Source organism: Cyprinus carpio, chromosome B16, assembly GCF_018340385.1.
Source record: "Cyprinus carpio isolate SPL01 chromosome B16, ASM1834038v1, whole genome shotgun sequence".
NCBI classification, from domain to species: Eukaryota; Metazoa; Chordata; class Actinopteri; order Cypriniformes; family Cyprinidae; genus Cyprinus; species Cyprinus carpio.
The window spans coordinates 13,009,873-13,036,651 of NC_056612.1; the positions used below are offsets into that span (position 1 = coordinate 13,009,873).

At 37.7% G+C, this 26,779-nt stretch overlaps 4 protein-coding genes across 7 annotated transcripts; all 4 read left to right on the plus strand.

Annotated features, from left to right (window-relative positions):
- The first annotated feature begins 485 nt into the window (after positions 1–485).
- On the plus strand, positions 486–7,305 carry hoxa11b (homeobox A11b). Its single transcript, XM_019067528.2, has 3 exons — positions 486–1,367; positions 2,123–4,225; positions 7,183–7,305. The coding sequence occupies exons 1-2, from the start codon at positions 743–745 to the stop codon at positions 2,353–2,355; spliced, it is 858 nt and encodes a 285-aa protein (XP_018923073.1). The 5' UTR covers positions 486–742; the 3' UTR covers positions 2,356–4,225; positions 7,183–7,305.
- LOC109049853 (homeobox protein Hox-A10b-like) lies at positions 5,511–10,788 on the plus strand. 2 transcript variants are annotated; one of them, XM_019067522.2, is made up of 2 exons: positions 5,511–7,329; positions 8,505–10,788. In XM_019067522.2, the coding sequence occupies exons 1-2, from the start codon at positions 6,573–6,575 to the stop codon at positions 8,777–8,779; spliced, it is 1,032 nt and encodes a 343-aa protein (XP_018923067.1). In that variant the 5' UTR covers positions 5,511–6,572; the 3' UTR covers positions 8,780–10,788. The 2 variants fall into 2 exon arrangements, with proteins under 2 accessions (XP_018923067.1, XP_018923066.1); XM_019067521.2 differs by having other exon boundaries at positions 5,514–7,329; positions 8,502–10,782.
- Positions 10,789–11,824: 1,036 nt separating this feature from the next.
- LOC109049865 (homeobox protein Hox-A9b) lies at positions 11,825–12,367 on the plus strand. Its single transcript, XM_019067534.2, has one exon. The coding sequence runs from the start codon at positions 11,825–11,827 to the stop codon at positions 12,365–12,367; it is 543 nt and encodes a 180-aa protein (XP_018923079.2).
- LOC109049855 (homeobox protein Hox-A2b) lies at positions 12,215–25,436 on the plus strand. Of its 3 annotated transcripts, none has more exons than XM_042740837.1 (3): positions 12,215–12,353; positions 23,664–23,865; positions 24,452–25,436. In XM_042740837.1, the coding sequence occupies exons 2-3, from the start codon at positions 23,775–23,777 to the stop codon at positions 25,180–25,182; spliced, it is 822 nt and encodes a 273-aa protein (XP_042596771.1). In that variant the 5' UTR covers positions 12,215–12,353; positions 23,664–23,774; the 3' UTR covers positions 25,183–25,436. The 3 variants fall into 3 exon arrangements, with proteins under 3 accessions (XP_042596771.1, XP_042596772.1, XP_018923069.2); XM_042740838.1 differs by lacking the exon at positions 12,215–12,353 and adding an exon at positions 22,664–23,149; XM_019067524.2 differs by lacking the exon at positions 12,215–12,353 and having other exon boundaries at positions 23,163–23,865.
- Positions 25,437–26,779: the final 1,343 nt, after the last annotated feature.

Below are 26,779 nucleotides of genomic sequence, written 5' to 3' on the forward strand. Positions count from 1 at the left end.
TTCAAACAAAATATGAATAAAAATGCACTGTATTCTTACGCCAATTGGTCGAATTGAGTATAGGCTATAATTCCGAACTGATTATCGTGAAATGAAGGTAAATAAATCAGGCCAGAAACGTAATTCTATTTCAGTTTCAACACACGCACGGCCATAACATTGCGTTCGAGTCCGTTTATTAGCCTACATGCAACTAAACCAATTAACAGAGCATCACTTGCGAATTGAAACTGCAAGTATACATCCCAAACAACAAACCTATTGTGTTTCTTCCTAGCAACTTAATTTATAAGAGCGTAGACTGCAGCTAGAAAAAGGATGGAGTGTTACAGCGACATGTTTGAGACTTAATAGAACAAATCCATAAACATCAGAAGCCCTGGTAATGTTACTAAGGCGCGTGGGCTGTTAAGCATGCGGATGGGTTTCTCCAGCAATCCAAAGTGTCAACATAACCAACTGTGGTCCACTGCAAGCACACGTTCATCAATTAAAAGTATCGCTCACTCCTCGACTTGAACATTTGCACATGTTGGCATACAATATTCTAAGAGGTACATGTCAATTTCTGCCCTTGGTCACATGACTGGCGCTCTCTGGAATGGATGGAGATGGATCTCCACGTCAGCTCACGTCTCAAAATTTCTGCTCGGCGGATCTGCTTCAAAGCCACTGAAGCTGAAGCAGTTCTGTACTACGATGCGAGGCAGTACTATGGTTGTGGCGTGCCCAACCAAGTGTCATGATGGATTTTGATGAGCGGGTACCCGTTGGGTCTAACATGTATTTGCCCGGCTGTGCTTATTACGTGTCTGGAACGGAATTTTCCAGTCTTCCTCCTTTTCTGCCCCAGACCCCGTCTTCGTGCCCCATGACATACTCATACTCCACGTCCAGTTTGCCACAAGTTCAGAGCGTTAGAGAGGTATCTTTCAGGGACTATGCCATTGACACGTCCAGTAAGTGGCACTCCAGGGGCAATCTGCCACACTGCTACGCGACCGAGGACATGGTGCACAGGGACTGCCTGTCCAATCCTGGAACTTTGGGGGACATGCTATCGAAAAATAACTCGGTTCTTTACCACTCCAACAGCCACACGAGCCACACGTCCAACGTGTACGGTAGCGTAGGGAGGAACGGAGTGCTTCCCCAAGCGTTTGACCAGTTTTTCGAGACCGCGTACGGGAACGTGGAAAATCAGCCGAGCGAGCAGCCGGTGGACAGAGCAACCGGCAAGGCGCCTCCGCCCGCGGAAACAGGTAGCGACAGTTGTCGGGGAACGGAGGAGACAGAGCGCTGTGAAGAGACGAGCAGCCCGGAGCCATCTTCCGGTAACAACGAAGAGAAATTCAGCGGCAGCAGTAGTACGTACTAAAGCAGTTGTGTGAGAAAGTTTCTGATGTAACGTGCTGTTGTTAAAGGTTTTATATGCTGTTTTATAAGCATATAAGGTTTATAGAGGGCCCTGTATATTTACCCTAACAAAACTTTGTTATAAACGCGTGATCACGTGCTCGAAATTGAAATTGGCCGTGAATGATAGGCCATTTCCTTTTGAGTCTTCAAAAGTGTGCATTCCAGCCTTCATTACAGTTTGGGCTTTTTGTTCATGCAAAGTTATTTAAGAGATCAGAGAAATCCTTAGCTTATTTATCGCCTCCGAATGCACGTTGTACAACAGGGAATTTACAGACCATTTTAATTCTCAGGTATTGTTCTGGAGTTTTTCTTAAATATCATCTGATACATCTTTTCATGTGGTTATATTATTATTATTATTATTATTATTATTATTATTTATCTTTTGTGGTCAATGAAAAGTAATGCATATGAAATTTTAGTCTCTATTAAAGGTTTCTCATTATTAAACGACCCGGGACGAGTGTTCCGTTGTAGAACTCGATATTTATATAATTTAGGGCTAATTATATTATATGTTTAATTAGTATAATTGCATGTAGAGAACAGCAACAGTTTGTGCATTATTTTGGAAAACGGTAATTGGGTGTATTAACTATTCAGTTGTCTCTGCTGTATTCATTTAATGAGATTGTATATTATTTCTATGGAATAATAAGTTAAAGTCAGATACTGACAGTCTTTCTTCTTTACATTTCAGATGGACAGAAGACACGGAAAAAGAGGTGTCCTTACACAAAATATCAGATCAGAGAGCTGGAGAGAGAATTTTTCTTCAGTGTTTACATCAACAAAGAAAAAAGGCTACAGCTTTCCAGAATGCTCAACCTCACCGACCGTCAAGTAAAAATATGGTTTCAAAACAGAAGAATGAAAGAGAAAAAAATAAACAGAGACCGCTTGCAGTATTACACCACGAACCCTTTGCTTTAGATCGTCTATTGCTGAGAAATCATTTAGGCAAGAGGGTTAATTTCAAGTTCGTGGACGCACACTCCGGCTCCCAGAGGCTGCTGCGAGACGAGATGTGACCTTCATTCCTCTCAGAGACTTTTCCATCGACATAAACTTAAATTTATATTCTCAGTAATCTCTACCGTTTGGAATTAATACTATTATTATTATTGTCGTTGTTGTTGTTGTTATACTGGTATTGTAATTTGTTATTATTTTCCATTCTATACTCAGTTAAATGACTATTCAGTTTACAGGGATTTTATTTTTGTTATTACTATTATCTGACCAAGATCTGTACTTTTCGCATTTGTCATATCAGTAAGTAAGCTATAGGCTATTCTTGAAATCAATTTTGCTGGGATTTAAAAAAAAATAAAAAATAAAAAATTGGGGAGGGCGAGATATAAATACTAATGGAAAAGAAGGTGGTTTTTAATCTGTTAAATAGCCTACTCCTAGCTACTTGTGGTTTATATTATTAGACTTTGTTTCATTGAATAACGCACATTTCATGAATATAGCCCGAGCTTATTAAGAACTAAATGCGTCATGCGCGCTATATAGGCTACTCTTATACTTGAATTGTGTGGACTGAAATTGTATAGCTATTTGATATTAGGTGTCTTTACTGCGCATTTTCCAGTAAAATCGGGTGATCCAAGTGCGTTCAGAAATGTCCAAAAACGAGAAATTCTTATTTATTTTTAAAAGGACATTGGGCATTACCTAAAGCATAAGCAATAACTGAACCAGCATGGACACTGCTCGAGTCTTCTAAAACCCCGAACCTGAATTGTATTTTCTGTTTGATTTCTGTGTTTCTCGCGTGAAACTATATATCGATGTTGCAGGAGCTAATTCATGTTCATGATAATCTCTCATGTTTATTACATCTCTTCAGTGTTATATAAATCAGTCTCTTGAAATATCTTGTGTTTTCTCTCTCTTTCCTGGTGCAGGATCAAATGTTTGATGGATCTTGCGTTACATTGCCTCCACGCTTTTCTTTGATTCAAGGATCAAGTGTTTGCCGTTATTAATGCCTAGTATCCATTACGGAACTGCCCAAAACATAGCTGTGTATGTCTCCATGAATCAAACGGCCTTTCAACAAATGGTTCTGTGTCGACCTTCCAGATAAGTCTTTATATTATATTGCTATTTTAAGAGTGACATGTAGCATCAATACTAACATTTCTTGAGAATTAAACTCTAAGGAAACATTTTTTTTTTTATATGAAAAAAGACTGAAAAGTATCTTGTTACTTTATATAGGCTAATTTTACAGTTTCCCTGCATCAATATATCGACGATCCACTGCGAGAGGATCACAAATCTGATATGGCTTATACCACTCTGAAGTCTTATAAAAAAGGTCGACCATAAGATAATAACGACTGTTTTACGTGATGACCCTGACGGTTCGCGCATCCTTTGAGGCTCGATGGAATTTCGCCCTAATTGCGGCACATCCCCCCGTTGCTGCAGCAACTCGGTCATAAAACCCGTCTTAGTCTGGAGCATTTGTAGAATTGGAGTGAGGTACCATAAACCGTCTGAGAACCAAGGTTATTAACTGTGACTAAGAGCTAGAAAACAACGGCTGGAACCATTGAAAGCTTGTGTTCACGGACTTTTCCGCCATCATTTGTCTCAGTGTCCCATCATGGCACCACGGCTGGATTGCTCACCATTTCGCGCTTTCGACGATACACTTCTTGTCCACTGGGTGGCGCACTTTAGATCAATGTCATTGCCGGGTATCTAAAATCCAATGCTGAAACATGTTTACTTTGTGTACGGGCAAAGGACAACGTCTTCGTGAACGATACAAGCACTGTTTCAGGTAAACAGCCAAGCTACCATTCGGAAATTTTTGTCAGCATTGCATTCATTTATTGTAATTTTTAGATGGTAATATAGGCTAACATTTTAATGTTCAAAACGTAGCCTGCAAGTAGCTAAAGTTTGTTAAATGATAAAAGCATTTTTATTTAAAAAGTAGCACCACTTCTAACAGTTGTATTAGTCTCGGAGTATTTATTTGTTACAATCTGACAAACTGACCAGAGATTTATTTATTTATTTATTTTAAGAAATTGGAGACATGATTGGATTCTTGTCTTGTTACAGTTTTACAGTTGTGCATTTTATTTGTATTGTTCTAAAATGTTTTCTATGCCATATAAAAGTCTTCAGCAAGTTGTGATGCGTTAAATGAAAAACAAAATGATCTAATCTTTATTGGCTTATTAAAATTAAATGACTTTTAATACAACAGCCGTTTTAAGCCCCTTTGATTTCTTAATGCAGGAAGTACAAATAAATGTTTTCCAATAGCCGAAAAGATCAATTTCAAATAATAATTAGTTATTTTCCCATTTTTTCCACTTTAACATAGACTAGGCTACATTTCAGCTTATGACGCGTGATAAGAATTTTTTTTATGGTAACATTGTTATTAGTTCGTTACAGTAAAAGCTTCCACTAGACAGAGTGAATCCAAACATGATTATTGGAGCAGGGACAATTTAACTATAAAGAAGATTAGGGTTAGACTACTTTGATGTGAGTATACCTATTTTTTCAACGTTTTTTTTCGACCCGAGTCATCTAATTACTGTAGTTGTGATATTTGGTCGATATTTAAAATTGCATGCTGATGCTCTTGTGCATTTTTTTTAAATCATAAATATGTTAATTCAGATTATAGGACGATTAATCCTATATGAACAAAGAAACAGGCCTATTTGTGAATATATCTGTGGAGTATTTTTGAAAGCGTAAAAGCCGTTGGAAAGAAAGCTTAGAAATAGAGCAATAAATGACCATTATCCACATAACGTTAAGCAACAACAAGGCTAAAAAAAACCTTAATTGTGACCCTGGACCACAAAACCAGTCTTATATTTGTAGCAATAGCGAAACATACATTGTATGGGTCAAAATTATCGATTTTTCTTTTATGCCATTTGGATATAAAGGATGTAAAGATCATGTTCCATGAAGATATTTTGTAAACGTAATATCTCAAAACTTAATTTTCGATTAGTAATATGCATTGCTAAGGACTTCATTTGGACATTTTTTTTTTTTTTTTTGCACCTTCAGATTCCAGATTTTAAAATAGTTGTATCTCGGCCAAATAGTGTCCTATCCTAACAAACATACATCAATGGAAAGCATATTTATTCAGCTTTCAGGTGACGTAGGTATAAATCTCAGATGTAACCTATGACTGATTTTGTGGTCCAGGGTCACAAATGAAAAACCGCAAACATGAAAAAGAAATTTTGAATTATATTTCATGTATTTAAATGCAAATCAAATGACAAATATATACAACGGCGGCCTCGTCAGATAAATGATAAAAGGCTATCTCCTGAACGCCAAAGGTAGGCAAAGGTAGGCAAAGGTAATCACAAAGGTAATCACATACAAGATTTGCGAAAAATGGCTATTGTTAAATCATTTAGTAAACGTTATGGGATTGTGGTTAGATTTATCTCTATATTTAAAAATAATAGCCTTTAAACGATTTTTTTTTACTGTTAACCCATAACTCAGTATTGTAATTATAAAGCTTAGGCCTATATGTAACTTTAAGATTATCACATGCTAAATCTTTATTCTACAGTATGGAAATCCACATCCACCACATAAAGTGCTTCTGAAAAGCAGACTGAAATCCGCCTCTCGTTTTGAACTTGAGTGTAGTAAATAAATTGTTTTGACCCACCGCATGCATGAAAACCAGAAGAGCAGTCTGTAACTCACTGTTTATGTGCTTAAAGGGCTGTTGGGGCAATTACAGTGTATCATAAAGGTTTACTATTTTAGCACTTGATCTCCTTTTCGATACCTTGTTGCTTTTTGGTTTTATATAGGCTACGTGGCTCACAAGGCTTTGCGGCTAAGCGGCAATGTCAGCGTTAACGAAGTCAGTGGTCGTAAACATTATGTTGTTCACGTGAAATTCTGGTTTTATTCGTTTATATTTTCAAAAACGACTGATCGGGTTTATGTAGATTTGACTTTAAAAAAATCTAGTAGCTTGAAAAAGATATGGGACACAAGGGTTACGTGCACACAGAGGGAGGAGTCATCGGTGCTCGTAGCGATTTAATTGGCTGTTAGCTCACACTGAGTTGTATAGTTATCAGTAATTATATTCAGCATGTTTTGCACAAGAAATGTCATCCAGAAAGGGCAATCTTCTTCCACCGTCAAATTATACCACAAAGATGTCATGCTCCGATAGTCCATCTGGAAATTCGTTTCTGGTAGACTCCTTGATCCACGGAAGGGCCGAGGGAAGTGGGCACTACTACCAAAACAGCGGAGTCTACTTGCAGCCGAGCTCCGAGTATTCTTATGGACTGTCTAACTGTGGCTATTTTTCTGGACTCAAACGGAACGAGAGCAATTCGCAAAATGTAGTACCTACGTGTGGGCCATATCAAGGCATGGAAACATGGCTGGAGACGTCGAGGTCCTGTCGCATTGAACAGCCTAACAACCAAATTACCCCACGGTCGTTCTCGCCCACCATAAAAGAGGAAATCTCTTACTGCTTATACGAGTCTGAGAAGTGTCCAAAAGACACCATTACAGAGGACATATCGTACTCCCGGCTGACACCAAACTCATGTCCATCTAGCAACAATAACGGCTGTGTTCCGGTACCTGGTTACTTCCGTCTATCTCAGACATGCAACACATCTAAAGGGTTTCCAGACAACCAGTCTATATCGACTCATGCCGCTGCTCAACGCTCTACCCGATTTGACAGCTCTCTTTCAGCCATAGGAGCAGAAGCGAGCAGGGAAGAGAACGACGAGCCTCCCACATGCGCCCCGGCAAGAAACAAGGAGCTAAGGGGGTCCACTGGCACCGCTTCATCTCCCGAACCGCCGGACAGTCCGGAGAAGGCGGTCACTGTTACAAAAGGTTAGTTTTGTTGTTGCCCAGTCCAAAGGATTCGGGTGTCCTTTGGGCGCGTAAAAAACAATCACGCCTTTGCGCGCGCGATACATGTAGCCTACGGAATTGTTTTACTGATTTTTTTTTTAATTGCATGTTGTATTACAGTTATATTTCAGATCTTATTTCAAACACCATATAAGGCTTTAGACTGGCCAGATTTGGCAGCACAATCATGCGCGAGAATCTTCTATTTAAAAAAAAAAAAACATTTAGCTTAAGTCCTTACGTCTGCAGTCGTCGCTGTACTTCTTTACAAATAACACAGCATTCCTTCGTGACAAATACAATGTGGACTAACCATTTTTCGTTTTTAAAGCTCGATTTTTATAAATAATAGCATAAAGAATATTTAAAATATATTGCTCACAAGATCTCATTTAACAGTTCAATAACCATAATTTGGTTAATATGAAATATTTTAACCAAATCAATGTAAACCTTCACTTTGCAAAATATTAAAGGCAGTGTTGACACCAATAACGTGTGCTTCGGTTTTCTAAAGTTATCTCAAAATTTTAAGTGATTACATTAAAAAATCGTAGCGCAAATAGAGTCTATTGCTCACGACTATCCCCATTTTCTATATTGTCTATATATGTATATGGATTTAGCAAGCCTATTTTTCATTATGCTGTTTATGACTCTTGAGATTGTAATCACATGCTTTGATTTATTTAATGTTAATTTTCTTGCATAGGCGGAGAGTTTGTTTACTTGCATTGCCTAACTAGAAATATTCGATCACTCTTTCCCACAAGAAACGACAGATACAGCGTCTTCAGTGCTGTAACAAAAATAAAATAATGATTAAAAAATGAACCGAGTATCAGATAATACACAAAAACTGAATCAATAAATTGCAACTCAGTTCATACTTTTAATATTGCTAAACAAATTAGTATCACAAGAGTCATATTTTAAATGATAAATGATCAAGGATTATGTGAGAATGTATTTACGTATATACAACAGCATGTGGAATTATTGTATGGATATTACACGTTGTTGATAAATTTTTAGTTTAGTGATTAAACAATATTTATTAGGCGTATGTGGTCACTGCATCCCATTGTAAAGTGTTGTGAAATGGGGGCCACGGTTGGACATTTTGGACTAATATGGTTTAAAATTTTCAGCAGGAGATTCCAAAAGTGACAATACAGCAAACTGGCTGATGGCGAAGAGTGGCCGTAAGAAGCGTTGCCCCTACACCAAACATCAGACTCTAGAGCTGGAGAAAGAGTTCCTCTTCAACATGTACTTGACACGAGAGCGTCGCCTCGAGATCAGCCGCAGTGTGCACCTCACGGACAGACAAGTCAAAATCTGGTTTCAGAACCGACGGATGAAGCTGAAGAAGATGAGTAGAGAAAACCGAATCCGAGAGTTGTCGGCCAACTTCAGTTTTTCATGAAGCCTCCTCGCTTTATAGATCTCTGGCGCCCTCCTCCATCAGCTGCAGTGGTAGCCTACTTAACAACAAACCGTCTCCGTAGGTGTGTGTGCATATATGACTTGTGCAAGATACTATTGATAACTTATTGTGTGTCGTATACTGTTGACGTTTTTATCTGTTTATGTATCATTTTATTTGACAACCCAGTCGTCATAACATGTCATGGTTATTTATAAACTGTCAAGAGTACTTCATTGTAAAAGCAAGACAGGAAAATATCGAATGCTTAAGGTGTTCATTGTACATAGCATTCAGACTATATTGTACATTTATTGTACTGTATATAACTGCGGTATTTGCATGTTGTAATAATAACTATTATGAAACCATTTTTAAATAATAACGACACGTTTCTTCTAAGTACGACCTTGTCAGGTATTTGCTGTTCTAGGCATAATTGGAAAAATCTGGTTCTTAAAATGTAGAAACTTCTAAACGTTACGGGACATCTTGTATTATTTTAACAGCACTCAAATGTACCATCTTTTTGGAAACATCTAGGATAAAGAGATGGTCTCAGATGTAAATTAATTATTCACACATGGCAAAAATAAATAAAGGCATGCACCTAAAATCATCATAGCCTACTTTTAAAGACAATTATTGTAGTCCAAAACACTCTTGATTTTCTGAGCTTTTTTATAACGGGGATTTTTGAGAAGCAAGGACTGTAACTTTGCTGACTGTAAATTGAAATGATTTAGATAATTAGCTACACAGTCAGTAGTGGTCCCGTGATAAGTCACACAAAAACTATTACAATCATTCCTATACCAATTTTATTCTTGTCTTTCGGGTTCTATTTTATATTTAATTTAATTAAGGGAATATACCATGAAAAGTCATCCATTTTTATGGGACTGCATTGGTTACATCACAGCAGTGTGGGCAAAAACTCACATTTTATTGTATTTGTTTGCTTGTGCAGAAAATAAATAGATTAAAAAATATATACGGCGTTGATTTCTTATCTTCGCAAGTAAGAAACAAAGACAACTGCTAAGTGATTTAGGTAGTTTCATGTTGTTGCGCTCTATTTTACATCCCCACGACACGAAACTGTCTTAATTGCCTCGCAGTGAGATTCAGCAAAACAACAAGACAAACATGTTGCGGCGAATTCTAAAAGTGTTTCCAGAAGTACATTTTATCTTGAAAAAAGACCAGAAATTCTCAGCAACATATATTTTAAGGACACGATTCTAATGCGTGAACTGCACGACTGAAGTGAAATCTTCAGAGCTGTATAAAAAGTAAATGTTGGAGTGCAGGTGTAGTTAGCAAGGCCTCGGTTACGATCAATGCACTTTGGCCAAAGCCGCGTGCGCATCTGAGACTGAGAGCACGCCCACACTGCCGGATGCGTCTGCTGGGCCGGAGGAAAAAAAACACAAAGGCTTTATTGGCCATATTCAGGCCAGACAGCCAAGTTACAACCCGAAGAAAAACAGAGTAATAGCCCCTGTTATAAACAAAGTCTGTTGAAGTGCCCAGAGATCCACTCTTCCGAGGACAAGATCACAGCAATGCTCACTGACCAGAGGGAGAGAAAGCTCTGGTCGTCCATGGTTGTTCTCTATTGTTAATGTTTTCATGGCTAAGACTAAAAAAATACCAGGATTAAATGTATTTTCTATTAAAACAGCCCTGTATTTACTCATGCTTTATGTTACAATTACGTTGCTGATTTCCAAATGTCATGCAAGCTGTTTATATTCTGAATAAAACATGCCGAGCAACTCTAGTTTAGCCACTGCAAATACATTTACAAATACAACATTTGAATTATGAAGCATACAGTCACTATTTCACTGAATGTGTGGGATATTGCAAAACAAAGCTTTTCTGTCCTGTATCAACTTATTCAAGAATACTAACACTAGAATATCATAATAACCTTGTAATAACATTGTGATTGTGACATACTGTTGCTATAAAATCATGTTTATAATCATTATTTTTTGTAGTGTTGATCAAACACATTTAAAATGTTATTAAATCTTTTTTTACTCATTTTTATGGTTTAATAATTGTAATTGTTGTAAGGTTTTAATGCGTAAAGCTTAATTTTAAACATAAAACAAACGGTCTAATTTGTCCATGTTTCTGATAAGAGTCCGTTAAAGCTTTTTTGTATTTTTTCCCCAGTTAGTTTTGTTCACAGCTGAGTTCAAGATTCAGTTTGACTTGTCTGCACATCACAATCTGCCTTGCTTAGGAGCAGACTGAAGGTTTGAGCGCGTTGTTACTGAATGACTGGTCACTTAGCAGGTCATATCTCAACCATCCAGTGGCACTTATTGCCATATAAAGTATACATATGGCTCACGTTAAGATTCTTTTTATGTCTGAACTATTTTATGTCTCTTTGCGCACGACTATAGGCTGCGCGGAATATGTGCATTCATCATAGAAATGTTATTTTTCAGATCTGCAAAATTTGTGGAAAAAAAAAACAACAACAAACAAAACCATTTCTGTCTAAAAAAAAAGGGGGTAGTTGAATTGGACTGCGTGTATTGGCTAGATGCTTGTACAATGACATGGCAGCGCATTTAGCCTACGAGTTTGGGGTTTTATTTTATTATTGCAAACAGTACACCTACTCTAATAAAAACTGGATACGGAAATTCTACAATAACGCTTCTCAAATAACCATTCTTGTTACGCCTGGTTGTTAGATGCTGAAGCTTAACAACATGAATAAAATCAAATCCACCTTCATAAAAGCATATGGCTATACCATTAAAAATATGACTTGTAAAATGGAGGCCATTTAACCGTGTGCACTGGTTAGGCTTTCCCCTTAATCTCCCACGTTCTCTCCCACAGTCACGTGTCTTGCACATCCAATCCAATCTCTGCAGTGATTCAACTTATCAGAGGTCTGTAGTTCACAGCGAAGTCAAGTAGTTAGTTACTTGATTTCAACGGATTCAGCTTTTGTGTCAGTTTCATTGTGGGTGTATCCGTTCGCCTGGGCTCTCTTTGCTTGTTTTTGTTATGTCGACATTGGGGACACTGAGTTACTACGCTGACTCACACATTCCACACGAGAATGACGATCATTTGGCTCCGAGGTTCTCATCTGGACCCGTGGTCCAGCAGCAGGCTCGGGAACTGACCCTACTTGAATATGGCGAACAGGAGCAGTACCCTTTCCAAGCCAAATCATCAATTTTTGGTGCGTCATGGAGTCCCGTGCCCGTGCAGCCCCCTGGCACATCTATCGCCTACCACCCGTACGTTTATCACCCATGCTCAACAGGAGAAACCGATGGAGCATCCGTGCGTTCCTGGGCGTTAGAACCGCTGCCTGCCCTGCCTTTCACGGGATTATCCACAGATACACACCATGATATAAAACTTGAACCACTGGTTGGGAGTGGTGAGTGCACCACGCATACATTGCTTGTGGCCGAGACTGACAACAATACGACCCAAGCAGAGAGGAAGATAACAGACGATGCGCTTTCCAACGGATCACAGGACGAGAAAGCTCCAGCAGAGACGAAGGTTGATCTAGACCCAAGTAAGTGCAGCTAAATTTATATCAGAATGCGTCTGAATATGTAGGATTCAGTTAGGCTAAGTTTACCTTAACAGATGAATTCAATATGCGTCGTTTGTATATGATATAAAAAGTAGCTTTAAAGCTAGTCTTTTGTGAGCGACGTCAACAATTGCCTGTTTATTGTAGTTAAATAATCCTATATTGTACAGTATTTTCAGTATAGGTTATGAGGAAGGCTTATGGTCTTCTAACTAGGCCTTTCTTCTTTGGTTATGTGGGTGGAAATTTGCATCTGACAGCCTATATGCATCAATGTTTCAATGGAATGTGTCCAGTATTAAAAAAATGACACATATTTGCAGTATATGTAGGCTAATCATTATAGACTGTCATGTAACATAAAACAAGACTGCTGCCCTAATACATTCGATAAATGTTACGTAAAAGATATAAACACACAATTGTTGCCATAAAACATACAATCTGGATTTCTGAGAATTTTTTTCTTCTGATACAGCAAGGCCCTTGTTTATCCCTCATTCAGTGATGCCAAAATTGCCAGAAGCTAGGAAGAAAATTATAGCTTGCACATAAAATTTTCGATCATATAAAATCCACCCGCAGCCCAGATGCATGCAATCCGTGACTTTGCTTTCCAATTTCAGCATATCAAAATTGTATCGTAGCTTTTATATTAGACTCTTCTTTCTTCTCGCGCGCTGATCATAAAATGGCCGCAGTATTTTTCAAGTGGCAACATGACTAGCTCTCTCTCTCCGACCCTTCTTGCAGATAACCCTGCGTCCAACTGGCTGCATGCGAAGTCCACTAGGAAAAAGCGCTGCCCATACACTAAGCACCAAACTCTTGAGCTGGAGAAAGAATTTCTGTTTAATATGTACCTCTCACGCGACCGTAGATATGAAGTGGCAAGACTCCTAAATCTCACCGAGAGACAAGTCAAAATTTGGTTCCAAAACCGTAGGATGAAGATGAAGAAATGCAATAAAGATCGTCCAAAAGACATTTAAAAGTGGAAAGCTATAAATGCGCACTGCAGTGGATGAAATTATTTGGCTCGTGCGAAGGTGTTTGTGAATTAGCCTGTCTTTTTCCTCATGCACAACCACAGTAGATTATTATTGATAGCCTACATTTTGTAATGTTAGATGTACATTGCACAAACCTTTGATCTAAGGGTATGCTTGTATATATCATTGTGTCTTTGTATACATCTTGTCGGTGATACAGTTCTCTTATTTGGTTTGCTTATTGTAAGTCTAGCCTTTCGCATTCTGTACATATGTTAAAATGTTATTTTTAAAAGTTTTTAAGCACCAGTTCATGATTTCAGGGAAATGGGTTCTGCGATGTGAAATGCTGATGATATGCATGAATTTAAGATTTTTTATTATTATTATTATTATTCAAAAATGACTTGTAGCGTAATGTATCAATGTTTAATGTGACTACCTAGATGTATTTGAACTACCTATGTATTAAGATTAATTTATGTTGTGTTGTTCGTCATTGAAATATTTCAGTGAATTTTGTAACATTTACGTGCTTGTAATGTTATATGTGAACACATAAATTGCATACGCCGATACCTCAAATCAACACAGTGTTAGTCGTTTTCAAATTAAATTCCACTTGTGTACATAAATACATTTCTGATAAATAATAAATTTCGTTAAAAGTCTCTACCAATGGTCTGGGCAAATATATACGAAATGAATAGCATCCTTTTTTTCTTGGGTTTCATAGGTTGCACTCACGCCTAATGAAGTGCAAATCTGCGATATTATTGCAATAAGTTGTCGCTAATAATTGCAGTCCTGTATTTCTGTGTTATACAGCACATTAAGTTCCAGACTCGTGAAAGACTCTACATAAATAAATCGTTCCTAAACGAGGCTGACAGTGACTGCAATCCCATGGTATTTTTACGCTATACAACAAGAAATATTTTATCACCTTCCAAACAGTTTTGCACATCTCATGTTCTTGCGCTCATTCGACAGTTATCTTGCAACCCACTGTTTAGTGTCCCGTTAACGGCCCGGATGCCGTTTATCCGAATAAATAAAGCTTAGTTTGATGCTCGTAGACAAGCCTGCACATTCTATTTGTGCCATGCCCCTGCAAGCGATATTAGTGGCTTCGCGGCAATAAACCACAATCACAGTCTTAACTGTTTATGAGGTGCAAAGCGATTGAAGGCGGAACTGGAACGACTTCTTAGACGCCCAACGCCAATATTACAATTAAAATTACAGTAACACATGATATATTTTATTTAAAAAATAATTATAATAATAAAACAAACAATTTTATTAGTTTTCATTGTATTATTATTTTGTATTTTCGTATTTAATTATTTAATAAACAGAAGAAAAAAGAGAGAAGAAAAACCCTGTTGCAGACCAAATCTTCAAAGGCTCTTCCCCAGACAGCATCGTAAACCGGGGCTCGCCCCACTGTCTGTTTTTTCTCTGCTAATTACTTTATTACTCCTCAGCAACAATTAAAACGTTGCAGAACTGATCACCCATGTGTTGCCTCTTCATGCATAAAGTGACAACGGAAACACAACCTATTGACGCATTGTACTTTTTCTTGCGTCCAATATCATTGCTACTTTGCATTTTGGTCATTTAAACTTAAACATGTAAGAGAAATCGAAGTGTTGTTTTAAAGTGAATGATTAGCCTAAAGTGAATGTTTAAGATAGCGCATAAAATAGGCTACTCTTGTTAATTTTTTAACCGTAAAGATGAATGTGCACAAATGTGCACTCATTTCGTCTAAATGGCATAACTAGGAGTTCTAAATATTTCCGTTTTAGTAAAGGTGCTCCCCACAACGCTGCACATTTTGGATGTCTGTCTTATTTAACGCACCTGATTCATCAGTAAATCAGCTCATTAATAAAGTGCTTAATGATCTATATTTGGTGTGTCTGATAAGAGTGAGATATTTAAATTGGGAAGTGCTGTGGGGCCTCCTTGAGCAGAATTGAGAAAGTGTTTCAACAATGAGCCACTAGCATTAGTATCCAGCAGGTGGAGACAGCGGTGTGTTTGAAACGATCAAGTGGCAAAACGGATTCTGCCCTACAGCAACCTCACTTAAAACAAAACCTATGTACTGATGCAAATATTTCAGCTAACGTATCAAGAATGATGAATGCGATTAATTGTCAATTAGAATATTGTCACTGGCTAGGCCTTTGTGAAAACTGAACTGTCATTTCATAGGGTTTTTACTTTTAGGACTTTAATATTCATTTGATGTAATAATGCAAATGACTCAAAGAGCACTGAGGTTTAATTTTATAAATATGTTAGCTTTTGAATTTTCAAACCATTAAAACACACATTAATGACTGACATTTGGAAAACATATCACATCTAAGTACAGCACAGGACTTTTCTTGAATGCTATGTTGATCTGTGATATGTTGACCTTGTCTGACCACTATGACCTTACTTAAAATTACAAACAGATGATCTGAAACCATGTAGTTTCCTCCGATTCCAACAATAAATCTGGATCAAACAAAATGAAGGCTTTATAATATGCTTCTTAAGGGCCAGCTTGTTGCAGAGTTCAGCTCAAATGTGCTCCAACACACCTACATGGAAGTTTCTAGTGATGCTAAAGACGCTGGTTAGTTAAACTTTGCAGGAGGTGCATACTGCCACCCAGGATCAGCAGTGGATGCCCCTGGTTTACATAGAAGCATGCACACACTAATGCTCAAGGTAAGACAGGTGGTTCTTGCTCATTCAAGAACTTTGCTTCACTCTCTCATGAGTCAGTATTGGAAAAAAATAAGTTGTGCCTGCAATTCAAAGCATCACCTATGAAGTAGAACTTAAGTTCTACTTCCTAAAAATGTAGTAGAGGTATCAGGTCCTAAACAGTGGTAAGAGGGGTGTACTGGATGTTATATGTATCCAAATGGCATAGTAGCCAAACGGATAATGGGAATGCTAGAATGTGGCAGAGCGTACTACAAGCAAGAAGAAACTTTGTAGCTTTGTACCTAATATGTGTCATAATCATACACAGAACAAGGTGGGTTTGACTGCTTTGCAGGGATAGATCACCCAAACATCAAACAATGTCATCATTTACTTACCCTCATGTAGTTCCAAACCTGAATGACTTTCTTTTAGAAAAATATATTTTGAAGAACACTGAGGTTGAAACAACACTGGACCCCATTAACTTTCACTGTATGACTTAAAAATGCAGGGTGAGTAATGATGACAAAAATTTTAATTTTTGGGTGAAAGGAGTAAGTGGAGACCAGTAGACAGAGACAATAATTATGCACAATCTGCTAATATTTTAAACGGTTATACAAGATTTATGCACGGGAAATAGACTGTAACTGAGTTAACATCATTTGCAGATTTCAGTGTATGATTTAAAAGTAATTGATAGTTTAGTTTTAACGTTTTACAATGCTTTCATATTGTTTATATTGTGTTGTAGATCAAGGTGGAGGGTAAAAAGCGCTATTTAAGTAGCACCTTACAGTCTTACGAGTGGTCTGGGGCCCTTGTTAATCCACAAGCATTTCTATGTGGTAGCTTACATATATAACAACGCTTTTGGGAAAGAGACCGCAGTGATAAAGTACCACTTATGTACTACTTGGGTCCCACTTAGCCTAGTTATGTTTCGGGAAATCAGACAGTTGTTAGTCATTTTTCTCTTTCACTAAAAAGGGTAAAATCCATTTATGTATCACGTTCCCATCTACATGTTTTAACTTGTCACACAGGTATGCATACATCGGAAGCAATATGTAAAGATAAAGATACATTGCTCTGAGTTGGACTGACGTTGCAACACAAGCATCGTGGATCATCTCAACTAATGTCGTACGTTAATTAACGATCCAGTAACGCCCAAACTAGATCCTGAACTACAGCTGAAACTTCAGCCTATACGTTCAAGAAACAATCCTCAACATGAAAGTAGTGGAAAACGTGAAAATTACTTGTTATCTTATAAATTTAATAATTAAAAGATTCTGACTTAGGTTTAAAAAAAAATATTATAGGCTAGCTACTCATCTTTATAAATGCATGTAGCCTTATAGAGCTTAGTCAGGTTAGACGCCATATTGGATTTAATGCAAATGAAAACGAGGCAGAGGGTTGCAGACGTAGAGTCTTTACAATGGCTCACAGTGTGTAACGGTCCTAGGTCAAACAATTTTCATTACTCAAAACGTTTATAGAATATTTGTCTATGGAACATCGGTAGTACAGTCCATTGAACGCACTAGGCCTAGTTCTATTCTTCACAGCCCCGTTTTCAATGCAGTAAAAATTGAAGGGTTATTCCACCGCAAAATTAAAAATTTGTCATTAATCACTTACCCCCATGTCATTCCAAACCTGTAAAAGCTTTGTTCATCTTCAGAACACAATTTAATATATTTTGGATGAAAATAGGGAGGCTTGAGACTGTCCCATAGACTGCCAAATAAATAAAAGTGTCAAGGTCCAGGAAAGTATGAAAAGGATCGTCAGAAAAGTCCATCTGCCGCCAGTGATTCAATCGTAATGTTATGAAGCGACGAGAATACTTTTTGTAAGCGAAGTAAACAAAAATAACGACTTTATCGAACAATTCCTCTCCTCTGTGTCTCTCCAAATCAGCGAAGCGCCATTTTGGCAATTCTAAACAGTATGCAGATGGCGTATGCACTTCTGTGTCAGCCGTGCTGCGCTGATGCGCTGTTTGCTTTCAAACCAAAGCCTAAATACATGTAAAAAAACATATCTTTGTGGTGCTGCTGACACAGAAGCCTGTAAGCCGCCTGCGTACTGCTCAGATTTATCAAAATGGCACTACGCTGATTTGGAGGGACACAGAGGAGAGGAATTGTTGAATAAAGTCGTTATTTTTGTTTTCTTTGTGTACAAAAAGTATTCTCGTCGATTCATAACGTTGCGGTTGAATCACTGATGGCAGACTAATCTGACGATGCTTTTCATACTTTTATGGACCTTGACACTTATTTATTTGGCAGTCTATGGGACAGTCTCGAGCCTCCCTGTTTTCATCCAAAATATCTTAAATTGTGTTCCGAAGATGAACAAAGCTTTTACTGGTTTGAAGCAACATGGGGGTAAGTGAATAATGACAAAATTTTCATTTTGGAATGGAGTATCCCTTTAAATGGGCTATGCTGCTATTCTAACTAAGGCCTATATAACTGCACACATTGTGTAATATTTAAAGGGCATCTGCCATTACTATTTAGCCATTGTGCTCCTTTGGTTGGAAAGTCAAAAGATTCACACAGTGTTGGACATCCGCTATGAAGAGAACTAGGCTAACAATGCAGAGATACTACATACACTTAGCCTAATGCAACATTCAATATGCAGCTCCCGTGCTATTCAGACTAGGTTAAAACAGATTTAAACATGCAATGGAGGAAGAAGAGAAATGAGAAGAGAGCACCTTTTACAAACTCCTTTGTAAACATTTTTATTATTATTATTATTTTTTGCACAAATGCATAAAGGTTTTGTGCAAAATGATTAATAATGTAAATTTCTATATTACAATTATATTGTAGCATGGCAGTCAAATGCATGTTGCCTGATGGTAAAAAGTTAATAATGCTTCATTAATCTCTAAACTGAGATTAGAAAGACTGGCAGTGTTTTCACTCTCTTCTTGTGTAGGGGAGAAATATTCCTAAAGAGCCTACGTGTTATTTTAGAAAAGAAGCGTTAGTACAGTAATAAATAATTGGTACAATTATAAAACAATTGGTGTACATTAGAAATAATGCTTGCTCGTCGTCTTAATTAAAATCCGTGACGTTACAGAAACCCAGCTTTATGAGAGCGGATAGCAGAAAGGGGGCGATGTTGAGCCTCCACAAACGCTGTTTTTTAGGAAACCATACCTCGTTGAAAACCATCTGATAATAATCCAAGTATATTTTAAATAAAGGGTGCTCTTTACATGTGATTATTTTAGCCATAGTGTTACCATAGTTCTATCACACACCAAACAGGCCTATAGCATATCAGCCTAAAGGCTAGCCTACATGCCTTTATTTATAGTTTCCTTTACTTTTAGTTGCTTATATTTGTTATTTGGGAAGAAATTCGTTGTCCGAGCAAACAACCCTGAAACAATCATAAATCGTAAAATATCATGTAAAGTCCATGTCTAACGGTGGCATTATTAACCGATCTATTTCATGCCTCCCAATACAAGTATTAAAGGCATATACTTTTCTAAAACATTTCGAATAAAAACTTTTTGTTGCTTCTCCTTTATAATCCAATTAGCCTATCCTGCATACAGACAATAAGGCATTTTCGTTTAATGGTGCAAGAGACTCATGACGTGCCCCCAAGGATCAGACACGATTCCTATGGCTTACGTTTAGTGATATGTAATACTAGAGCTGCGCACTATTGGATCACATTACCCTGATAATTTACAGTAAACTGACTCACAATTTCCCAGCAGGTAAACCGATAGGCCTATGCATTTGGTCTCCAATTATTTTTGTTCACTTTTTTATCAAAATAAATGAACAAACTACTGATGAAATCGTGTTTGTTAAATCATAGTTAAATCATCGATTCATTGTGTCTAATGGAAATAGATACTCAAATGATTCGTATTTCGTAGCTAATAGTAGCTAATCAGTGCCAGGATTCGAAATACGATGTTACTAATCTTTGCGCATGCAGTTTAGGAGACATCCCACCAAAATATAGTAGCCTAGCCCAAGTGCATTTATTTCCAATAGGCCTACCATAGACGTTGATTATTGGCTTACGAATTTATCCTGCTCTAATGTCTTGTTTTAGCATAAAGAAGATAAACTATAAAATTACGAATTTACCCGGCTTTAATGTCTTGTTTTAGCATAAAGAAAATAGACTATAATTTTTTTGTTAATGCATTGATCTTCATATACAGGCTATACTCTCACAACGTCATATCCTGAATAAAACTGCATGATTCTCTTCTAGGGCAGGGATATAGGCTAGTGCATATGCCCGGAAATGACATACACCTCTAGCACAACAAAAGGAGCTTGGAGCTCGTTTACGACCCAGTGCAATGTGTGTGGGTAGAGGGTCATCCATCAAACGCCAGTGTTGCTAGAGCTACTGCCGCTGCTGCCTTCGCAGACATCATAAACACCCCATATACGCCTCACTCGCACTAATTTACAAAGCTCACTGAGAGGGATACGAACAGATTAATCCCTCTTTTTTTACATGAACGAATGGGTTTGGAAACGTGGTTGACTGAAGCAGAAGTATTTACAGTATCCTGAGATCAAGTCCGTTCAGCAGACCATCTCTTATTCACATATTGCTATTCGGAAATATCTTATTTTAACAGTGTTAGCTTACTCCATTCATTATTCAAATATGTTATTAAACAGGCCTCTGAATTTACGTAAATCATCTTAACTCTATAATTGAAAAACAAACTAATAATTCGTATAAATTTAAGACAATACAATAAAACCCCAAAAGAAAACCCCCAACATATGAATTTAATTACATATCGGAAAAGAAAATAGAGAATTACAGTCTATAACAAAATTACTTTTACCAGTTGTTTATAAAAACGCATTTTAGAATATTTTGTAAAAACAAAACACATCAAATAATTATAGGATTATTATTATTAACGCCTAGTGCTTACGTATTTAAATGCGTAAATCAATTTCATATATAGCCTATATGTGCTTAGTCTATTAATGCATTAGTTTTGAATGCAGCACATTGGTCGCTTCATTTGTTTGATGATCCAACGAGCCAAGTTTTCATTCTTAACTTGTTTTATGACCGTCAGCATTCATTATTTATTCTAACAGACGGTCAGCGGGTCTATCCATCGAGCCAGACATATCCAAAAAGACATGGTGCTGGAACATAATCAGCACGTGGACTAAAATGATGCAAACTGCCAAATAATTAAAGAATTCTTAAATATCTATATCTTAAAAAAAAAGACTTCATGTTTTACAGATTTGTCCTTCGAGAAACCTCGGCTTTAAAAATGTAATAAACACTTTCTTATTAATATTTTAATGTCATAAACACATAAAAGTGTTGTTTTTCAATTGCACACTGATGCATTTATTCGACACACATTAAATTAAGGTAACTCACATAGTCAACAATAAACTCTCGACCTTGAGAATTTTACCTAACCAAATAGAAAAAGAATGTGTCGTAAAGCCTTAGATTAAATATTTTTTTTTTCGAATTCATTTCAAATTTTACAAATATCAAAACACATTATAAGCACATAAACTTAAATACAGTATTCATGTAGCTACATGCATTAATAGATTTGCAAAGACATGCAATTTATAGTCCGATTTAAAAACAAACAAAAACAGGCTTTTTTCATTCAAAGCACGGCAATATATTTTGATACTTACATATCCATTCTGTCAGGCCTATTTAATGAGAATTAATACAATACATTGTAAATATGAATTAATATTTCAACAGACAGATTAACATTTAATTAATATGACAATTGACAGTATCCTTAAAGATACACCCTTGATAAATTTCGATGTTCAGCTCGTGGGAAACGACGAAGATTTTTCGTTCGTAGTGGAAATGTGTAGGAAGCAGTGGGTATTTTTAAAGAATGCCGACACCCACGTTCATCTACACACAATAGCTCCTGTGTAGCTGCAAAAACACATGGTTTCTCTTACAATCAATATGTAATCCTATTCATTCCCAAACCTTCGATAAAGGCTGACTTTCCAAAAACGAAAATATAAAACGAACGATTTTTTTGGTCCGAAATATGTTGGTCCATTCGAAGAACATCCAGTTTGAAATTATGATCAAGGTCAATCCTTTAATCGGAAAATATCACTTTTTAAAATGCAATTTCTAAAATGGGGAAACTCTCAACCGTGAGTACTACGTTGTTCTCTTCTTCCTGGCCACATATGATCTAAGGGAGTGTTAGATGGTTTAAATGTGTTCTTAGGGCACTAAGCTGTCAGACCTTTTGGCGTGCAAGATTGATAGCGTGCAGGCTTCCAGGGCTCTTTGTTTGGAATATAAGCAATAAAGTGCTCGAGGCCTACAACTTAGCTACAGACTTCCGAGGACAACACATTCTTGAACGTAAAAGACTAATCAATGTACACTTTTATTTTATATTAATTCTTTTTATTGTAGGCTATGTATTTGTCTGTATGCGAGGCGATTTAGCGTCGCTCAAACAAATTGTGAAGATCAATTCAGGTAAAATGTGTAGTGTGTTACTATTTCAATTATACACTGAATGTATACAATTCTAAGTTTTATTTTCACTAATTCTGCACTGAATATCAATTATGTCAATTGCACTATTAGTAGAAGAATGTAACCTGAAAAATGTCTGAATTAATCTAGTTTCAAAGCTACAGTAAATAAAAAAGGACTGCAATATATCTTAAACTAAAACAACACTAATACACATGCAAGCGTCAGCGCGCGTGCGAATACGCGGGCGCGTCGGGGCTTTCAAAGAATTTGTCTGCGCGCAATGTGTGCGCGCGTACTGTCTCGCGCGCTGTTGCTCGTGCATTGGCAAACGAGAGCGCGCATTGTCTAAGAAAGTAGTAAAAACCCAGACTCAGGATTAATGGGTTTCCTCGATCGTGGCTATTGGTGTGTTTATGTGTCCAGTTGATGTGTTGGGGGATCTTCAGCCGAGGGCCGGTCAAACAATAAAGGGAACAGCAGACGGACTTACTGTCACTCTCACTGTTTCAGGTACTGGCTATACTTACAATCTACGGAGCAGTGGGCAAACTGACCATAAATGCGTAAATAAACTAGCCCGGCCCAGAGAGTGAGGCGTTCCTCTCGGACTTTTTTCGATCAATCACACAGACAGTGGCTTCTTTTGATTAAACCCCAAATTGTCATTGGACAGAGGTAATCATGTGACAAGCAATACGGTCCAATTTCAACCTTGTCTCCATGAAAGCAATAGTTTAATGGCACCGCGGTCCCCATACGGCCGTAATCAGCAAAATAGTTTTTTTTAACCCGGCACGATATTTCATTTTATCTTCCTTGGGTCACAAATTTGTGAGCGGCGAATTTGGAAGACTTGGAGGAGATGAATTACGAATTCGAGCGAGAGACGGGTTTTATCAATAGTCAGCCGTCGCTCGCTGAGTGCCTGACATCTTTTCCCCCTGTCGGTGATGCATTTCAAAGTTCATCAATCAAGAGCTCGACGCTTTCACACTCGACACTGATTCCTCCTCCTTTTGAGCAGACCATTCCAAGCCTGAACCCCGGCAGCCACCCTCGCCACAGCCGGCCCAAGCAGAACCCTAATGGCTCATGCCCGCTGCCTGCCGCATCCTTACCCCCAGAGTACCCTTGGATGAAGGAGAAAAAAGCATCCAAGAAAAACCAGACAACTTCGACAGCAACAACCACCACCGACCCTGGTCCACTATACTTCTCCCCTCAAGGTATTTGGATTTAATGCAATTTTATTGTTTTATAGTTTAATTTAAACGAAATGCAAATTCTTCTTTTGCTATTATTATTATTATAATTAATCTGCGTTGCGCAAGGCCATGCTGCTTGAAAGTGCAAGATAGTTTGTTATCCTCATGGGTCATGTGAACTTAATGCGAATGAGTTAATATCTAAAAGTTTTTTGCAAGTTTTTGGATGCAGATGATCTATCCCGAACTCCTAAACTCTGTGTTAGCTACTTGTAGTGTAGGGCATGAATTTTAATATTTGACAGTAATGAAGAATGATAGATGGCCATTACTCAACTCGGCAGCTGGCGTGTTCATTAATCTTCACTCGGACCTCTCCGCACTCACACCAGACACATCAGTATATTCTGGCATAAGACTGAGGATGAGGACACAAATTATTCAAGTGCCGTGGCTCCATTCCCACAAACAATTTATGCTCCCTGAGAAACGCAATATATTTGACAAGTTTGTGGGGTCAGCTTTAAGCCCCACAGCGGCGTTGTAAAAATCAAGAGTTATAATTAGTGGCGTATCAATAATGTATAACGCTGTGATCCCTTCATAGGCTCGCCTGAGATTTCTGATGGTGGCACTGGGGCAACTCGCCGACTCAGAACGGCTTACACCAACACGCAGCTGCTGGAGCTGGAGAAGGAGTTCCACTTCAACAAGTATCTCTGCCGGCCAAGGCGTGTGGAAATCGCCGCTCTGCTGGACCTCACCGAGCGGCAAGTCAAAGTTTGGTTTCAAAACCGGAGAATGAAACACAAACGGCAAACGCAGTGTAAAGAGAACCATCACGGCGATGGAAAACCACCGAGCCTGGAGGATGCAGGCGGACGGGGTGATGGGAAATCTTTTTTCGAACAAGTGGCAAACAATGTATCAGGGGCGCTTTTGGAAAGAGAAGGTTATCCATTTCAGCAGAATACTTTAACTTCTCAACAGTCACAGAATGGACACAATAGTGATTCCCAAAGCGCAACTGTCTCGCCTTTAGGTAGCAATGACAAACATCCGAAACATTTTCCCAACCCGTCACCCACTGTTCCTATCTGCGCCTCAACAATGGCCCCGGATTGTGCATCTGCTCCGGACAATGGCAGTCCCTCGGCCCTGGACGTCTCTTTACAGGACTTCAACGTTTTCTCCAATGATTCCTGCTTACACCTCTCAGATGCCGTGTCCCCAAGTTTGTCAGAATCTGTAGACAGCCCCATTGGTTTATCAACGGAGGCCTTTGATTTCTTCTCTGAGACGCTTACAACAATCGACCTGCAACACTTGAGCTACTAACTCTAACTGAAGTTTCATTATAGGGACGTCAATATCTTTCTCACATTGATGGTCTGTGTTGTTTAATTGTGACTTTAAAAATAGGCCTAGACCATTAATCAATGAGGTAAGTTTTTCAATAATCGAGTGATAATTTTTGTTTACAGAGAAAATATGGCAGGAAAAAAAGTGATATTTTTCACGTTTTATTTTTGTATCGTTCGCCGGCAAAGCGCCATATTTTCATAGAATAAATTTGTACTTGTTATTGAAAATAACTGCGGTGTTATTTATTTCTTCAATATTCAGATTAAGAAATAACAGGTTAGCCTACTATTAAACGTATAAGATTCAAAGTATATATTACTGTTCAGTTTAGCGGATTTGTTTGTAGGCTGTATTTACCTGTTTTATGATGATTAATGCTTTTTATTATAATTTTTCGAGAGACAAAATTAGATATTTATAAAGCTGCCAAATGTATGTTTATAATCGGTAATCAAAACTAATAGCCTATCAGTTATCCCGAAAACTATTTGTGCGCAAAATTAATACGCAGTTAGGTATGTAATTGCGTGTTACATTCTTTTTATTAATCTTTGATAATTTCCCTGTAGCCTAGTTGGCGTTAAATTTAGATTTTTTTAACAGTATGAAATGAACCCATGGGAAGTTTTAGATGCCATCAAATTTGTAGACTAAAACAAAATGCCTCAAGAAGGAGATTGATGACTTGATGCTGCGTACACAAATAAGACCCTTACTGTATCTGACGACACAGGAAGTCTCCTGGCCAAGAGTTGTAACGTTTTGGAGTTCAGCAATTAAATTTTATTGCCTATTAAACCTTCGACAGGGGGTTGGGGTTGAGACAGCACTCCACGTAATTCAATCCGCCGCTGAGAATGAGAGGAGAATTCAACAGTCAAACCACATTTTAACATTAATTATTTAGTTTATATGATTTATTATAATTATCAGTTTATCTGCTGGTTATAGATTTAATTTACATTTGATGAATGTAACTGTGTCCCGAATCAGATCAGTAGGCTACATCTAATGCAAGAGTTCTCAAAAGAAGTGCCGTTTTATCAACAGGCAACGCTGCAAAGAATTATTTGACAGTATAAACTAATACTAAATTCTGCTCGTGTTTTATTAATATTAATATTTATACTTTTAAATTCCAAATAGTTGATATCCGAATAAATAGCTTAATAAAATAAAAGAATCTCATTTGATTACCTCGGCCCTGCTCTCAAAGATCTGAATGGGCCTGTGTGTCCTCTTAGACTAACTCGATTGATACCCGCTCGTTGTTACAGCCTTAAAACAACTCACTTTTAATCTTTTTCGACAAGCCAGGATCTTGGCAAACGATTTTCACCTTTTGCACAATAAAAAGCACCGGTTTTATAGCCTTCAAGTTTAACAAACACATTTGTATTTAGTTATTTGAATATTTTCTAAAGTATTTTGGCACTTGATATTTGTCCCACATTAGATGCAACTGTAATTACAAAGTAAAATAAACAGTTTCACCATCATTAGTTCTTATCCGTGGCTGGTTTATCGAGTTTAATGATTATGGTGACTCGAGCCACTTCTGTTAATGCTA

Excerpts from the sequence above, each read along its gene's own strand:
- hoxa11b (XM_019067528.2), top strand. The coding sequence starts at position 743 with ATGATGGATTTTGATGAGCGGGTACCCGTTGGGTCTAACATGTATTTG. Across the intron at positions 1,368-2,122 it reads GAAATTCAGCGGCAGCAGTA|ATGGACAGAAGACACGGAAA; the intron begins GTACGTACTAAA and ends TTTACATTTCAG.
- LOC109049853 (XM_019067521.2), top strand. The coding sequence starts at position 6,573 with ATGTCATCCAGAAAGGGCAATCTTCTTCCACCGTCAAATTATACCACA. Across the intron at positions 7,330-8,501 it reads GGCGGTCACTGTTACAAAAG|CAGGAGATTCCAAAAGTGAC; the intron begins GTTAGTTTTGTT and ends TAAAATTTTCAG.
- LOC109049865 (XM_019067534.2), top strand. The coding sequence starts at position 11,825 with ATGTCGACATTGGGGACACTGAGTTACTACGCTGACTCACACATTCCA.
- LOC109049855 (XM_019067524.2), top strand. The coding sequence starts at position 23,502 with ATGAATTACGAATTCGAGCGAGAGACGGGTTTTATCAATAGTCAGCCG. Across the intron at positions 23,866-24,451 it reads ACTATACTTCTCCCCTCAAG|GCTCGCCTGAGATTTCTGAT; the intron begins GTATTTGGATTT and ends ATCCCTTCATAG.